At 36.4% G+C, this 17,983-nt stretch overlaps 1 protein-coding gene across 4 annotated transcripts in view; it reads right to left on the reverse strand.

The window, feature by feature from the left end:
• Positions 1-17,983, reverse strand: part of LOC116996220 (CUB and sushi domain-containing protein 3) — a 617,877-nt gene that overhangs the window by 236,099 nt on the left and 363,795 nt on the right. For all 4 annotated transcript variants that reach the window (XM_033059469.2, XM_033059460.2, XM_033059450.2 and 1 more), the window contains 3 exons: positions 9,238-9,354; positions 2,164-2,379; positions 1,359-1,547 (listed from right to left, as the gene is read on the reverse strand). In XM_033059469.2, coding sequence (XP_032915360.1) covers positions 1,359-1,547; positions 2,164-2,379; positions 9,238-9,354 — 522 coding nt within the window. The remainder of the gene's footprint in view (positions 1-1,358; positions 1,548-2,163; positions 2,380-9,237; positions 9,355-17,983) is intronic.

Below are 17,983 nucleotides of genomic sequence, written 5' to 3' on the forward strand. Positions count from 1 at the left end.
TTCTTGTGTTGCATCTTATACCTTGTGCTACAACTTTTCTCTTTCTCCCCCAACAAACAAACAAATATAAACATTCTTTTTCTATGTCATGAAAGCTATATAGAATTTTTTTCTTTTTTTTTTTTCTTTTTACATTTATGCTGTTGTGGAAGTTTCTTTTTGCTGGTAATTTACTGATTCATTTCATATTAATGCTTCCTGAAATTTATTACTGAAATTTAACCTGTCTTCTTGACTGTGCACACATTCATTATTATTCTCATGGTTAAAAATTCATCAATCCCAACAGAAAATGAACTTTTATTCATCCATTGCTCTGACTCAGTTTCTAAATCATCTCTTCTATAGCTACATACATAAATATTGCATAAGCTAAATTCATAATTTTCCTTATACTGAAGTAAGCACAGGAGTGGTTTGAACCTAAAAATGTTGATACTGTAACTCACAACAAATAAGAGGAAACATATAATCAATCCATAGTTACTACGCAATCATCTGAAAGACATTTATGTTTTACTAACAATTTAATATGAAAAAATATTTTAAACGCACACTGATACAGATGTTTTATGTATAAACTTTTTCATATAGTACATAGGTTTTAATAAATTTCAGTAGTATATACTCTTAAATAAAAATAATGCAGACACTTAAGTAACTATCCTACTTTTAGAGATCTTATTGTTTTAACAGTTCTCAACAGGACTGAAACTCAAATAATTTAGGAAGAATTCAGCTCAATCAACATTCATTAGCCATTTAAAGCTAAATTTCTAGTCAAAGTTACATATATAAGCGACCTCTACAGTGAGTGGAGAGTGTTAAGTAGGAATCATCAGAAAGTGTTTCTTCTCAATTATCTTGGTTACCATTTAAAAACCAGAATAACTGTTTTAAGGATATTCTGAGGATATGGTTCTTATATAGGATGTCCAGGTTGACTGTACTCCTGTACATGGTCCTAGTTTTATGAAATAAATCTGGTCTAAGTGCTCTAACTACAATTTTATAATACAAGTACCTCTTGGAAGCTTGCATTGACAAAAATTCAAATACCTTACACCTGAACTAGTAAATGCTGATTTAAATTTATACCCAGTTTTCCTAACCTATTAATCCAAATAAGAAGAGTAAGTACTGTGCCCTCAATTTGAATTACTTTCAAGTGTAGACTATGAAGTCCACTTATAATACTAAATATATTTTTAAAAGGTTAAGAAAATCAACTAAGGAGATATGAAGAATATGAGAGTACATATAAAAGGGGTGCATTACCATGCTTTTCATGCTCTAAATCTGCAAGTCCATGGACAATGACTACACATACAAGCAAATGAAAGCAGCTGACCACGTACCCACACACCTTGGCAGAGGTGCACTCCATACTCGTCGTCCACCGCCAAGACAAATAACCTCTGAAGCTCCTTCTAAACGATATCCAGATGAACAGGAGAATGTCAGAATATCTCCAACACCAAAATTAAATCCTATTCTGTTACCAAATTGTGGGATCCCAGGATCTTCACAAGGTTCAAGATTATACTCTGAAAACAAGAGCAAGTCAGTTTCTGTGAGAACACGTTCTCTACCAGTCATCTGCAATCAGACTGCAATGTTGCAGTCTAGTAATTTCTGTATATTTCCACCTGAATATCAATACAGGCAATGGATTTAAAAACGGAATTACTGTGTCAATGTTAAATTGATAGATTATGTTAAAAGGTAAGGCAAATTAATACATTCACAATGTTTTAAAGATGCATGACACAACATGATTTGTCATTATTGTAAGAGCCATAAATAATCTAGTAAATAAAAAAAAAAACATTAAAAATTAACAACAAGAACTAAATAATTGACACTTCAGCTCACCTGGAATTTCAGTAACTGAAATTAGACTAGTTCTGTTTCCTCCCCATACTGTAACATGTCTTTCAGTTTAGTGCCATCTTATTTATGATATGGCATAAATGTGTCCTTTGCCTCTATAGAGGCACAGAGGCTCCCTTGTTTTGAAATTATTGTGCTTAGGAAAAAATTTATATACTTTTTCAGTATGTATATTCATCAAAATAATTTCAGTTCTTTTTTTCTCTATATAACATACAGAAAAAAAACCCAAAACTTTTCAGGAGCCAGGTATTACAGATATTTCCTTACCCGAGAATGAAATATTAAATCCTTCATAGGATATTGAAAAATCTGAAATAAACCGCAACTGAGCTCTGAAATTTCCATAGAGACCAGCATTGATTGGTGAAGGAAGCTCTGAGCCCGTCAGGCGTGCCAATGGTTGTGTGAAACTGCCATTCTCTGTTATTAGTAAGTAGTCATGATGATCCTCCAAGTGAAACGTGTAGAAGGTGAATTGCACACCTGTTAGAAAAAGTAGAATTATATTTACATTTTACCCTTTTAATATCCATGTAACCAAGCCAAGGTTAAAATTCATGCATCGCATTATGAATCATCTTTTGGAAAATGAAGATAGCCCCATTTTATTAAAAATGAGCATCTGTCCTGATTTTGGAAATAAAATATGTTTGCACCAGGTTTTATTTTGACAACATCTTTAACTCTTGCCTTTAGCTGAAAAATATGGACATCTGATTTACAGAATTCAAAGATATATGCTTCCATTTTTGTGCAAAATACAATGATACAGTTACATATATTCAAAAATACAAACTGGTAATGGCAGAATAAAAGAGATAAACCTTATTTCTTACTATCATCTGTATCCTTATATCCTGAATACACCAGTGAAAGATCATGAAATATATGATATTAAATTCTAATGACACATATAGTAGCAGCACCAATTCCTCCCAAAAAAAGGAGTGGTCTCTTAATAAGATGTGACATATGGCAACAGTACCATTTTTTTGTCAATATAATTTCATGATATCATCATATATAAATCCCACATCTAGAAAGGAAGATATGTCCTGGAACATAGCAACAATAAAAAGACTTAAAGACCAAGACAGACAATTAAATCACTCCTGCATTTTTAACTAAGGGTTAAAGCATGGTATTTTGGTAGAATGCACTGAAATGCCAAGAAAAGTAAACAGAAAAATCCATTATGTAGTTTAAATTATTATGGATACCTCTAGTGTAATACCATTTTCAGTTTTTTCATGTAAGTTATGATTCAGTCTCTTCAAATATATCTGATGATGTAATACTTAGGATGACCCATTAATGTGGTTGCAAATTAACAGATGAAGATTAATGACCTTTGGGTACCCTCATGGCCAACAAATTTTTAATAGTAAACATAACTTAATCAAAAACCAAAGAAATAGTTCCCCTTCCTACTGACCCAACACTGTACCACTCCCCCTACCCCTGCCACCACTAGCCCCAAATTTCCCAAACCGGGAAATAAAATGCAAGCTGGATATACTCTGCTTGACTCAGCTGTCTAAATATAGAAACATCATGCCCCTTCAGTTGTTGTAGGTTATCTTTTATAGACCTCACGTGCAGCATTAGAAGCCCCAAATACTGTTACTCAGTAAGCCTGTTACTGTTTCTGGGGGGTTTTTTGTTGTTGTTTGCTTTGGGTGGTGATTTATTTTCTTTTTTTTTTTTTTTTTTAAATAATATTCCCGAGGTTGTCTGAATAGCATTGAATATTTATGTTATTGCAACTCAATCACACCAAAGAAATACAGCTTGTATGGGTATCTGGAATGCAAGGACACTTGGTTTACGAACATGGTAAAGGACTTTTCAGTACAGGAAGGAAAGACAGAAAATGAGAGAAGTAATGAATAGTATACACACATGCATAAGATTGAATGAGCAGGGTTAAGTGGCAGTACTAACAAAGACCAGAATTCTTATGTTTCCGTCTGATGGTAAATTAAATGTATCCCTATAATCTTAAAGCAGTTAAATCTTAGTAACTTATGATAATGGGAATAGAATTTTATCTTGGGTCTCATGTAAATTAGAAATTTACCATGGAGTACTTGATGAAATTTGTGAGATTAAGTAAAACTGAAGATGAGATTTTCTTTTTTTAAATGGTAATTGGAAACCTTAAAATGTTTTGTGAGATGTTTTGGACCAGAGGAAGATAAAGGAAGGGATCATGCTAGGTAAGAGTGAAAAAAAGTGTGGGAAAAGAGAGAAGGTTAAGGCTCTCTAGTTCCTGCACCTAACCAGTACAGCCTATCTTCTATTATTTTAAACTCTGCTCCAGACTAGTGGGCAAATGTAACTTCTGCCCAGAGTGTGAGCACATGGCTGACCTCCAGTGAACAATAGCATGGATTGTCTGGGGAACAGGATGAGATCAGGAAACAACTGGAAAAAGGGCCACTGTTCACAGACCAGGCAGAACCTGGTAGGAGTAGAATTTGGTGCACAGCTCCTGGATCACAATATGGAAGGTTGAAGGAGCACATGCATGTACGTATGTGAGTGTCACTTCTAACAGACTCCTTTTCCCCTCAGCCTGGGTGGAGAAACAGGATTTGGTTGCCTGTGGTGTGCATGTCTGTTTCAGTGCTGCAGTGTTTTTATGTCCTTGTTAGACTGTGTGACCAGCTGTATACATTGGCATCTTTGGAACACATGTTTAGTCTTGCCATCAGCCGGACATACAGATGGGAGCAATCAGAGAAAAACCTTGGATCTTGGAGACCTCTATCTTTTACTTCCCTTTAAAGAGACTGGAGAACCATTCAGCTTTTTCAAGTAGATACCTCCTTCTCTTCTTTAAACTCCACCCACATCACATAATCCCTCTGGATCCAGAAAAACACATTAATACTTAATAGCACTGATAAAAATTACTGGATGAGATTTTATTTTATGTTTATGGCAAAAAAAAAAAATCCAAAGGATTAATTCTGGCTTTTAAAAATTCCTAATTTACTAATTACATGAGGAAAGCCATTCATCTATTTTTATCATCCTTTTCATTCTCCCAGCTTGTGTAAAAAAAAATTGGCAAAAAATCACACACAGAATTCTGGAATTGAGATTGGGTTGCATATCTTTTGAACTAATGTATATAAATTTAGCTTTGGAATTAATAAATTCTTAAATATCTGTTTGATTGTTTGTTTTTTTAACTTAGTTAATATAGGATGTAGTGTTGATTTCACATAAAATGATCTGTTTAAAAACCCATGTGACATATATATGCAGAATAAGACCAAAATTCAGTTCATATTTCTTGCCTTTACTGCACTCCAAATTAATTTTCTCCCTTTTAATGTATGCATGTATACTGAATCAACAAAATCAGAAATGCCAAAGAAAATTTTATGATAGTAACCCAAAATAATGAAATTCCTATGAATCACAGTTGAGCTTCACTGAGTATTGTTCAAACATCAGACTCAAGGTTTAACTCTAGGGAATGTTTCAATCAATTTTCCAGATTGCCATGACATTTCTTAGCAAAACCCCAAGGTATATTATAGCACTAGCTGTACAATTTGGTTTTCTTCAGAAAATATTCTAATCACATTAATATATGCTGTGTGACAGATTGTGTCTTCTCCGGGGAAGAATTTTAAAAGATATGTTCAGGTAGATTCCTTTTCATTCTGCCTCATATGTACCTTTCTTTATAAGGGGAATATTTAAAATCTGAAATGAAGATAGGAAGACATAAAACTGTAAAATGTCATTTCTCTATGTTCCAATTCAGACTGTTGGGGGATGGGTTAATTAACTAACCTCACAATAGATCTTTCAAAACATACCCCATAAGTATGTGGTATGATACTCCATAAATTTCATTTCATCATATATTTAAACTGCATTTTAATTACAGAAATTGCAATAATTATTGTCAATAGGTGTTTCCTTTTCCCTTTATAAAAGTAATTAATAGACATATTAACACGTTAACTATTTTTAAAATAAAGGTTCAATTCTCTAGTGAACACAAATTTTTTAAATGAAAGACAATTATATGAAATTTTAATAGACATTCAAGGATCTTAATGCTTGTCCACAAGAACACAAATGAAAAATTAATTCTAAAACTTTAGAATTTTACTTGAAGAGTAAAATTAAAACCCATATATTTATATTGCAATATTGTTATTTAAAACAGTATATACAAACACAGAAACTGTTTTTACTAGAAATTCAACATATACAGACATAAAATATACATCATAACTACATCTATGCATTTAATTACCTGTTATTATGTAATAACAATGTGAAGTTGCATCATAAAGGTGTGTATAAGAAAGTACCTCACAGCAACCTGGAGCTACAAATTATATACTTTTTCTTGGCAGTCTGACATGAAATTACAAAACTTTTTGGAAAAAAACCCCAAAATAGTCGAAAGTAAAATCATCTGTTAGTAGCCAATAGAAGATACTCCTTGAGTTTCTGAAGTTGAAATTACACTAGCCATGAAATAGAGCAGAAAATGAGATATCCAGAAGAAAGTTTATTTCTTCCTCTCATTAAAATAACCCATTTATGTGTATGGGATTAATTTGTCTAAATGGTAACTATGTCAACCTCAGTCATTCAGTCTCCCCATAGACACTTCATCTGGGGACTATATTAACCTGTTGGTCATTACATGATAAACAGGTACCTTCAGAGGATAGTTCATTCCACCCGCTTTAGATACCTTTTCAGGGTGCAATGACTCATATCCTGAAGATATATGCATTTTTCCATTAAATACAGAAGTGTCCTAATTGACTAGCTCACTGCGACATAGTATTTAACTGCTAGAAATTTAAATTGAGTAAGCCTGTGACTTATTATCATAAAAGGACAGCTATCTTCCTCATGCAGTACAACAGGGAGAGCTTAAAGAATTAATAGCCTTTTGCCAACAAGTACAAAGTATGAGGATTTCACACACTATTTCCTACTCAGAGCAAATACCCACTCTACATTTTTTTCCAGCAGCTCTTTGAGCAGCATGAATCAAAATGTCCAAGTCAAATTGCGATATTGCATTCATACTTCATGTTTTTCCTTAACATTTCCATACAATAACGTAAAACTTACAGAATCATAGGTCATTTAGGTTGGAAAAGACCACTTAGATCATTGAGTCCAACCACATCCAGCACTGCCAAGTCCACCACTAAACCATGTCCTTAAGTGCCACATCAACGTGTTTTTCAAATAGCTTAAGTAATGACACTTCCCCGGGTAGCCTGTTTCAATGACTGAAATTTTCTCCTAATGTCCAGTCTTTGGACATGCTCCAACACTTCAATGTCATTTTTGCACTGAAGAACTGGACACAGGACCACCAGAGCTGAGTACAGAGATACAATCACTGCCCTACTCCTGTTGGCCACGCTATTCTGACACAGGCCAGGATGCCACTGGCTTTCTTGGCCACCTGGGCTCACTGCTGGATCATGTTCAGCTGCTGTCAACCAGTACCCTCAGGTCTTTTTCCACTGAGCAGCTTTCCAGCTACTCTGCCCCGAGACTGTAACACTGCATGACATTGAATCATACAAGAATGTGAGTCTATAAATACGTATGCATATATGCATCATATCATATATGCATATATAAATATCCATATTTGTACTATTATGTCTTACCCTGTATATTTTATTTCTGTAATTTTTTTATTTTGCAGGAGTCTCATTATATATGGTGGGCTTTCTCAATAGCCTTACATAAAATGTTACAACATTGAGAAATTCAGTTTTTATTTATCCCAACTTTTAAGGACTTCTCTAGCTGAGGTTTTAAGAAAAAAGATAAATCACAAAAAAGCTACTTCATTTTCTAAAAAAGATAAGAATGAAAAAACTATCAAAACTTCCCAAGTGCTTTCCTTCATAATTCCATTTTTAATTTAAGAGAAATAGAAGTGTTAATAAAATATCTTTCAAGAATCCTGAAAAATATGGCTTCATCTGACCTTATTTTTACTGTAGAATTCACATAATTTTCTGTCATGTATTATTCTATGAAGCTAAACTCTTACCCATCTCTGCTACTTGCCTTCAATTCTCAAATTATAAAACTTGCACTGAAATCCAATGACTTCTCAGACAGAGTGCAAGATAAATGACTACAGGTCTAACAGTTTCCTTACACCTTCTATTAGTCTTTCTTGGTTATCCAGAACAAAAGATGGACAGTCCCTTATATTCCCCCACCTCTAAAAGCCACGTATCATACCTAGAGGTAACAAAGGCAAATGTAGTGTGTGATGTAGAATCAGTAAGGTCAGGAGGCTTTTTCACTGTGGATATTTAGAATCAAATTACATTGACACAAAGGCATCACTTGGTAATAAGAGAGACTATGGAACAGCTGGAGCAATAATTTTGAGAGATACACTTTGCCACTTGAACGCTTTAAGGAGTTTTAAATGGGACAACCAGTCAGAGCAATTTAACATCTAGATGAGAAACTATCACACTATTTGTACAAAATAGAATAAGGGGAACACAGATCAGCACAAGTCTCTGTATCTGAAGTCTTATTTTTATGTTATCAACAGCTCTTCCTTAGAGGAATACATTATCAGCATACTTTGTAACATTTTTCATTCCCTCACTGAGAACATTGATGAAATTTAGAATTAAATCTGCCTTCCTTCTTCTCCCTTACATTTCTTTTTCTGTATTCCTTCCAGTGTTACAATATAATTCTCCCTTTTGTGTTCTTACCAGCTTACTCTTTGTATTCAATCTCTCTTATAACATCTATCTCTGTCTCCTTCCCCTAACATTGAATCTCTCTAGCTCTTTCCACCCATAGCACAAGAGTACTATGGAGTCACTTCCATATTTAATATAAAGTACAAACAGAAATCTAAAAGTATGATCCATCTCATCTAGTACCAAAACCTTTCATTTGAAAAAAAACTAGGACACTTTCTTTCTAGGAAACTTTGCTACCAGCTTCCATTTGTGTCCCAAGCATTATTTAATCTCTCAGAGAAGAGTTAAAGTCAGTATTACATCTTTTTACTGAAATCTACCTTCAAGAAAAAACACCTCATCCTTCCTTCAGCTTCGCTGATCAGTCATTACATAATTCTTTCTCACTGACTTTTCATTCTGTGGGAAGTATAAGGGTCTGGTCCACTTCTGGAATTCTAGGTGTTACTACAAGAAAATTAAACAAACCCAAAAATCAGCAATGCAAATCCCAGTGCTTTGGTGCTAACCTAGGTCTGTTTCTAGAGCAGACAATACTGGACTTACATATTTTAAAAAGTGGAAAAAGATAAAAGGATTTATTTACCTTTTCCATGGGTAACATCCACAGTCCATGTGCAATTCAGAGAATTTGGATATAGATCAGGATAACCTGGGGATAAAATTGTTCCACTAGGTCCTCTAACATCTCCACCACATAAAGCTAGAAACAAAGAAAATAATAATAATGATGATAAAAACAATATAAAGAATAGAAAAAACATACAGATAAGAGAAAATGTGAGAAAACAAATCTAAAAATTTCTGCCTTTAAAATTACTTAAAAGTAGTTACCCAAATGATTTAGCAATTTCAGATATGACTACTCACCATTTTCATCCAATAGAAAAATAAATGCAATCAATCGTTAATTATTTGTGTTTAACATGCATAACAAGATCAAAATCAAGTTTTGTTAGCTGCATTTTCAGGTTTTCTGGAGTGTCTGTGAAAATCATTAAGTTCAGCAAAGAGATGAAGGCAGATGATACAGAGTCAAACAATATCACTTAAGCAGAAGCCAAGGTTGGAGAGTTAAAGTAGTGGATCTTGGCCATTGAAGAATTATTTACTTAAAATATTTGTACAGAGAAGGTTGACATGGTTTCATGAATACAATTATAATTCTTGGTTATGTATTTATATCAATGATGTTACTGCTAACGACAGGTTCCAATATAAGAATAAGAATTTCTATAGTTTCATTAGGAACTTTATAAAATTGGTAATTGAGTAACACAAAAATTAAATTACAGCTTGAATTAATACAAAATATGAAATTTAGTAATTACAACACTGGCAAAAATGTATAGCTTAATGATTTTCTATTCCAGGGTTTTTAAAATACAACATTAATCAAGTACAGTAAATTCACGAATACAAGCCGCACTGAGTATAAGCCGCATCTCTGGGTGTTGGCAAATATTTCAGTTTTTGTCCATAGATAAGCTGCACCCGAATATAAGCCGCTCTGTCGTTCGCAGCGAGGACCCGCGTGCAATTAGTAACAGAACCGCGGGAGGGCAGGGTTTACTGGCTGAGCTAAGGCTGTGCAGGTTCGGCCCGCTAGGGGCCGCTGACGGGGCCAGGTGGCCAAGCCCGGTGCTGCCGCTCGGGGCCGGCCGCCGCTGCCACTGGGCTCGGTCACCCCGGGTCAGCGCTGCCCCGCGGTGGCAGGCAGGGACGGAGCTTCCCCCGCTCCTACAGCAGCGGCGGGGGGCGGGGACGGAGCTTTCCCGCACCCGTGGCGCCGGCGGCGGGCGCGGACAAAGCACCCCGCCTCCTCCCCGGGCCGCGGTAATGGCTGCGCGGGGCTCCCGTCGGCTCCCCGAGACGCGGCAATGGCGGCGCGCGCTTCCACCCGCCTCCCCGGGCCACAGCAATGGCTGCGCGGGGCTCCCGTCGGCTCCCCGGGCCACGGCAACGGTGGCGCCCCCCCCCGTCGGCTCCCCGGGCTGCGGTAACGGCGGCGCGCACTTCCCCCCCCCCCCGGGCCGCAGCAATGGCTGCGCAGGGCTCCCGTCGGCTCCCCGGGCCGCAGCAACGGCGGTGCCACCCCCCATCCTCCCCGGGCCGCGGCAATGACGGCGCAGCCCCCCCCTCTCCTCCCCGGGCCCCGGCAATGGCGGTGCCCCCCCCCCCTCCTCCCCTGGGCTGCGGCAGAGGAGGGAAGAAGAGAGCTCTCCCTCCTCTCTCCCCGCCTGCAGGGAGCCAGGGCAACACGGTAACACTGTAACAATTGCAAAATGCCGGCTTTTACTGGCAGGTGCTTGGCTCGGCACTCTGGCTTGTAGGTCTGGGGTTGTAAATGTCAGAAAATTATTCACATATTAGCCGCCCCTGACTATTAGCCGCACTTCCAGGTTTCCACCAAAATTTTTGTCAAATTGCTGCGGCTTGTATTCGTGAAATTACTGTAATTTTTAGTAAGGAAGAGTCTTGCATTTTAGAATTATCATGTATCAATAACAGTTACTAAAATTCAGTACAAAGTTATTGCATCAGAGTTATAGAATATAGATTATCTCAGAAGGGGATACATTATAAAACACATGAGTAATTCTATTTGGACTGTTCAAGAAAGTTGGTTGATACGAGGAGTCCTTCCAAAGTAATTGACACAAATTCTTCTCTTATCTTTGGGAGATGTTAAAAGCCTTCAAAGGCACTTTTGGAGACGTAAACAGCAGCTACTTGTTTGAAACTCCACTCCACACAAACATCAAACCTTCCTCATGTTCTATAAGTGGTCACTCACTTATTTCTTGCTCATGTCTGTGCTTCCCACCCTGCTGCCACAGCAATGAGGGAGAGGGAAGGAGCCTGTCAAAGGCTGGAGGAGCAATGCCACTTTTTAAGAGATTCTGCCCCACCTGCACTAGCTGGTTTAACCTGCTCCTACCCCTCCAATAACATGCAGCACTCAACAGTATGACTTGTAAAGGGGGGAGAAGTTTGGCCTTTCAGTATGTGCTCTAACATCTACACACTGCAGCAGAAAGGTGCTGGGAGTTATTTGCTCCATCATGCTGTTTCTTCTGCTATATCTTGATATTTATGCTGCTTATGGCAATTCCTGCTATAGATTGATGGAGTAAATGATGGAAGTTATACCCATTATGCCTTTGCTATTGATGTCATATATTTTGGAATGAATATATGGACATGTCACAATTTTCTGCTTATAGATGTAAATTCATAACTGCTTTGAGGACACAGCAGACAGGGAATCAAGAGAGTATCCAGAATGTACTTTCAATCTGACCCTGTACCTAAGTAGACATTTGTGCCAATGAAATACATGCATTTTCCAGATATTTCAGTAGCACTGTGGAATGTTCTCGTAGAGATCAATTATTTTTCATAATGAGGTGATGGTACTGCATATCATCACTGTGTTCGGGGCATTAAAAGAAATGTACATTTATTAATACTTTTTTAAAAAATCAGAAATGGAATGTCATCCTATATCCTATGATGAAGATTGCCCTATCTTGCCTAGTTAAAATTTGTTTGATCATTCTAACTAGCTATATTTCTGCTTTAAACATGCTTACTTGTCTGGATAACCTTACGATTGCTTTGTATGTGCTATTTCTCCTGCCAACTTTCTAGCCTTTGTTGGCCTAGTTGTAAGATGGAAATCTGCAAATCCAGTACCACAGGCTGAAATAGGACATTCTAGGACTACATTTGCCCAATCTCTTCCTTGTTGCCACAGGCAAATAACCTCCTTCCATATTAATTTTCCTCCTCACTTCTCTGATGAAGACACAGTGAAGGCAAATACTGCCACCTTATCATCTGATCTTGCTATATTTAGACATTAGCAAAATCAGCCAGGGCTGTGACAGCATGTTATTGGAGCTTCTGAAGGTAACTATCTACTTCATCCATTAAATAAAAAAATAAAAATATAATAATGAGATATAGACCAAACAAATAATGTATTTTACAGGGGATGTTTGGAGTACCTTTCAGGAATGCAAATAGTGACAAAACGTCTATGGAATGTCATCACGCCTTCAGTGTAACTCTATGAAGGCTAGCAGATGGCATAAAAGGGCATCAAGGGAGCAACCTTTCAGAAAATACAGCCAAGCTGACAAACCTGAAATAGTAGATGTGCAACTGGCCCTGATAAGATGGCTAACAGCCCAAGCATGTAATATCACTACTAGTATCTGACTGTTTTTTAAAGTGCAAAGGAAAACAAGAGCACATAAAAACAAGAACAGCAAAGGATAAACACACATTTCCAAATTCTACCTTTTTTCACTTAATCTGATTATATAGAGATGGAAGCTAATAAAAAAAGTACAAGTAGAACTAATACTTAAGGGTATAACTGAAACACTTTTTTTGATTTCTAATGTGGAAAATGGAACATAATTTTGACACACTAATTAAAATTTTCTTTTTTTATGCAGAGAAATTGAATCAAGACATGCCTGCATTACTGTTTTCCAAATACTGAAAATCAAAATCAAATTTTAAAACCCCAAAATATAAAACAACAATAACAATGAAAATACAACAAAAACAAAAACAAAACAAAACAAAAAAAAGAACGAAATATAAAAATGACTGTATGAAATACAAATAAGTGCCTGGAAGTATCCATTGTGGCTATGAGACATGATGTAACAATTTAAAAAACAAGTGTTGGATAACTATGCATGAAGAGTCCAATTTAATAGTGGAGTTTCGTTCAGATGTTCAGCTGAAATAAATTCTTACAATATCGGGTTCATTACTTGCACTCTCTTTTTTGCACCTGCATTCATTCTGCTCAGTAACAAGATCAATTGCAAAAAAAAAATGACAGCAAGCAAGCCTCACTTAGAAAATGGTCCAATACATATTTTGAAAATAATTTTTCAAAACAAACAATTTCAAACAATTCCAGAACCTTTAGTCAGGCTACTCATGTCTCAGTGGGAGACAGATCATGCTTCATCCCTAAAATACATAAATAATTGTAATAAAAACACTTGACTTTTGTAATTCATAGCAAAGTTCCACTTCAGATCATATTTCATGCCACTATAAAGCGGTTATAGGAAATCAATCTTGTAATACTAGAAACAGCCTTATAATTTCCAGCCGAAATTTATTCATAGTCTATCTTTACCCATTTGATCTGCTAAACTGTCATTACATTCTATTCCCTCTTGGGGTCTCACTTGGGGAGGCTGGCAACCTGCATAAGAATCTATGATTTTGGATCAGTAATGAGATAGGTTTTTTTAAACCTACTTCAATTAGATATGTTTTCCATCTCTACGACCCCTGCATTAACAATTGCACGTACTTAGCTGTCTTGTCACAGTGGTTGTGATACAGAAGCAGATTTCTAGGACACTTCTCATTAGATTACGATGTTTTTTCTTTTTTTGTTTTTTTTTGGTTTTTTTGTTTGTTTGTTTGTTTCTTTTTATTCTTACGCGCCCTCTGTTCTGGTTTTAGCATGTTTATATTTTACTGTAGAAGTAATTTTGTATATTCTCTACCTGCACAGGGTCATCCTGTACAGCTAGTTTAACACTTATTCATAGAAACCCTCTTAAATTTCGCCTTTTATACCATGCAGGAAAACTCAACAACCACTAATTTCATTTGTTGTCTTCTGAGGTCTACAAATACAATTTACTATCTATTTAAAACTAGTTTGCTTTGATGTGACACAAGCCAGTCTCAGACTTATGTAGAGTATAATGATATGCAATGTCAAGAAATCTGGATATGAGAGGAAGGAGGTCCCTGTCAGAGATTGAAATATTATAGTTTATGACTTAAATATTTTCATGAAGGACTTTTAAACTGCATTTCAAAAGCTGCAGAGAAGATCACCACACCCTGAATGGGGCTCTGGGAGGCCCTACACCATTCCCTGATGAAGATAAGGTAAAGAGACAGCTCAGGGCTGGCTGGGGACACACAAAGCACAAGCCCAACACCTTCAGCATGGAGATCACAGCCCCAGGGCTATCAGTTGCCAGGCTCGAACCACAGGCTGGGGAGAGAGGGTTTGGATGTTGGAAAGGCTCTGCTCAGAGGCAGTGAGCTCAGCTGAGGGGCCCTTCACAGCTTATCCACAGCACAGGGTGTGACATGGCCCATAAAGGGCCCCAAAGGGTCCCCAGACCTGCACCAGAGCTCTGCAGCACAATGCAACAGAACTTCAGTGCTGCGAGGGACAGCGTCACAGTGACCCCAGCAAGGGAGGCACAAGGGACAGTCTCACACTGACCCCAGCAAGGGAGGCACCTGGACATTCCCACCTGCCCAAAGCACATTATAATCCATGGAATTCTGTATTCTTCAGTGTGGCAGGCAGAGTGGCAGCACCTCCCAGACAAGATGGAGGGGAGCAAGAAGACATCGTGGGTACCCTCAGATGGGGAATAGTCCACCTAAGCCCTGTCCCCTCAACCCCATGCCCGTCCTTCCTTCCTTCCTTCCTTCCTTCCTTCCTTCCTTCCTTCCTTCCTTCCTTCCTTCCTTCCTTCCTTCCTTCCTTCCTTCCTTCCTTCCTTCCTTCCTTCCTTCCTTCCTCTTTGACTATTAAATAAAATGCATCAATTTTTGGCACAAACATCTAACATCCTTTGGTTTTAGTCTCGTTTCTGGGTGTATTTTGAACCTTCAAAGTTCTTTGCAGTTTATACACAGAGACTTAGCTGTTTTTGCTTCTCTGGGTTTAAATCAGATTGCAGCAGTCCCCATACCCAATAAAGAAAACATGAAGAAAATGTATGAGTTATTTAGTAAATCAAGAGAAAATAATACATATATATAAGAAAATAGATGCAGAGCTATATAAATGCATTTTTCTGTGAATTTCAACTGTGTTCACTAGTAATTCACTTAGAAAAAACCCCAAAGTGTTTTACTTTTTTAGCCTGATTGACAATGGTGTTATCTGTGAAATAAGTATTTTTTATATTTTCAAATGGTATCACCTATTATTGTGTATAGATTTTTCAAGAGACTACCATAGATCACCAATCACAATTCAGACACTAACATACAATGATGTATCGCAATTTTTTCAGGAAAGGTAAAATACTTTTAAGAAGAAGAATAGCTTTCAGAAAAAAAAACCAACAAACAAACAAACAAAAAAATGACCAACTTTTTTTCCATATGTTCAGTTTGTTTTAAGTACACATAATTGAAAACTATTTGGTTTTTGGAGGTAATGGGAAGAAAAACCACACAATTATAATTGATAAGTAATAACAATTAGCTTAAGATTTCAAGCATCATCAAAGAAGACTAATAACATATGCTAGTTTAGAAAGAACTGCAGAGAAAAAAAAAGACAAAAATCTATTTATATGGAAATATGCTTGTGTATATATGTCTAAATACAAATATATATGTGCACAAACAGAGGCCTCATTACATTAATTTGTTTAATTGACTCTAACTTCCAACTAAAAATGTAATTCTGAGATGGTTTTCATTTATTGTGCAATTGGATAATAAAAGTGGCATATAAAATAGACTTTAAAATTATTGAAACAGCGAATTAGAGTTTGAATCTTATAAACTGTGCTTCATAGACCAAGAAACTTCAGCATTTGTCTTCCCTAATTATAGAAAATGTAATGTATCTTAAAATGGGATGTAGTTCAGTAGGGGTAAATAAATATGCATGTGGACATCAAATTAACATACTCGGCTTCAAGAAAGACACCCTGGACTTGAGTTATATTACACAAGAGATTAATTTAATATAAACTAGTGTAGCCTAGATTACTCACAATATAAACTTGCATGTTGACCTTCTCATTTAAATCTAAAATAGACCAGACATGCTCTCCATTTCCATTTCTGGCCTCTACTATGCTGATTATTTGAAGCAGGTTTTTTAACAACTCTGTTTTAATGGAATTATTATTTTTATTTGAGAGATTTCAACAGAAAGAGCATAACACTGCTGCATTATTCCCTGAATACGTTCCTCAGGTACTGCATAAATCATATTTGCTAATTCATTTGGACATCTAGGGGTTTCCAATATAAACATTAAAGGTTTTTTATCTTGCTTGAATTATTTTCATTCTATTTATTAATTTTCTTAAGTAAATTAGGATCAGGGAGAATGACAATATTTATTTTTAATTCAAATAATGAGTAAGAATTATCCATTAACATTCCATTTTATGTCATGATGAAGGGAATAAAGAGCACTTTACACTCAAGTAGATATCTAACTTTTACATTCATTGTCTTGTAATTTTTGATGAGATTACTACAATAATTCATATACTGGGTAAAATAGGATTCCTAAAATATTTTTAAAGCTCAAAAGTAAAATTATCTTATAGAATTCATATAGAAAGGGCATTATAAAGTATAATTGGGTCTTTTTAGTTAAGCACTGGGTGATGATTACAGATAAGAAATCCAGGGCTTTCCAGATACACAGCTAAAAAGTCAATCATATGTAGTTAATACATGGGAATGATATCGATGCAATATAAGCGGTGTTTTCTCATCAAAGCTCATAACCATCTATTTTAGCTCTTTTTTGTGGTGTTTATCTGTGCAACATTAAACATATCATGAAAAATTTAGTTTGCACTCCTTCAAAGAATAGAATTTCAGACAACACCGTGTTCTGCTTGGAGGAGGAACTTGCTTTAAGTCTAAAATTTTTCCTTTTGTAGTCACTTCTCCAAACTACACCTACTCATGTGTTGCCATGACCTATCTGCACAATTACCATGGTCTGTCTCCACATCTCTACACGATTCAATTATAAAAAAAAGAGATGCAATTATAAAAAAGAACTTGTCTCCTCAGAAACCAGCAGAGTAACATTCTGAATGCGCAGTAATAGTGACTGATGTGCTTATTAGTGGTATGATTAATACAAACCCATACTTGTAGTTTATGCAAAGAACAGCCCATTTAGCAAATGCCCTTTTTTGCCTGGGGTGCAAAGACTGGATTGTTTCGAAAAACATTCCACAGAGAGGAAATTCAGCAATGAAATTAAAATTACAACCACCATAAACTGATAAAATTTAGCAGAAAAAGTGTACAGTAAATTCACAAATACAAGCCGCACGGAATATAAGCCGCACTGCTGGTGTGTTGGCAACATTGTTGCCTTTGTTAATAGATAAGCCGCACCCGGAATATTAGCCGCACTTTAGTTCGCAGGGAACTTTCACAAAATCGTCATTTAGTAACACAATCGCGGGATCACTGGGGCTTACTGGCTTACTGCCGACCTCGGAAACATTGTTTCCAAGTGAAAAAAGACACACCCTTTA

The sequence above is a fragment of the Catharus ustulatus genome, chromosome 1 (genome assembly GCF_009819885.2).
Source record: "Catharus ustulatus isolate bCatUst1 chromosome 1, bCatUst1.pri.v2, whole genome shotgun sequence".
Taxonomy (NCBI): domain Eukaryota; kingdom Metazoa; phylum Chordata; class Aves; order Passeriformes; family Turdidae; genus Catharus; species Catharus ustulatus.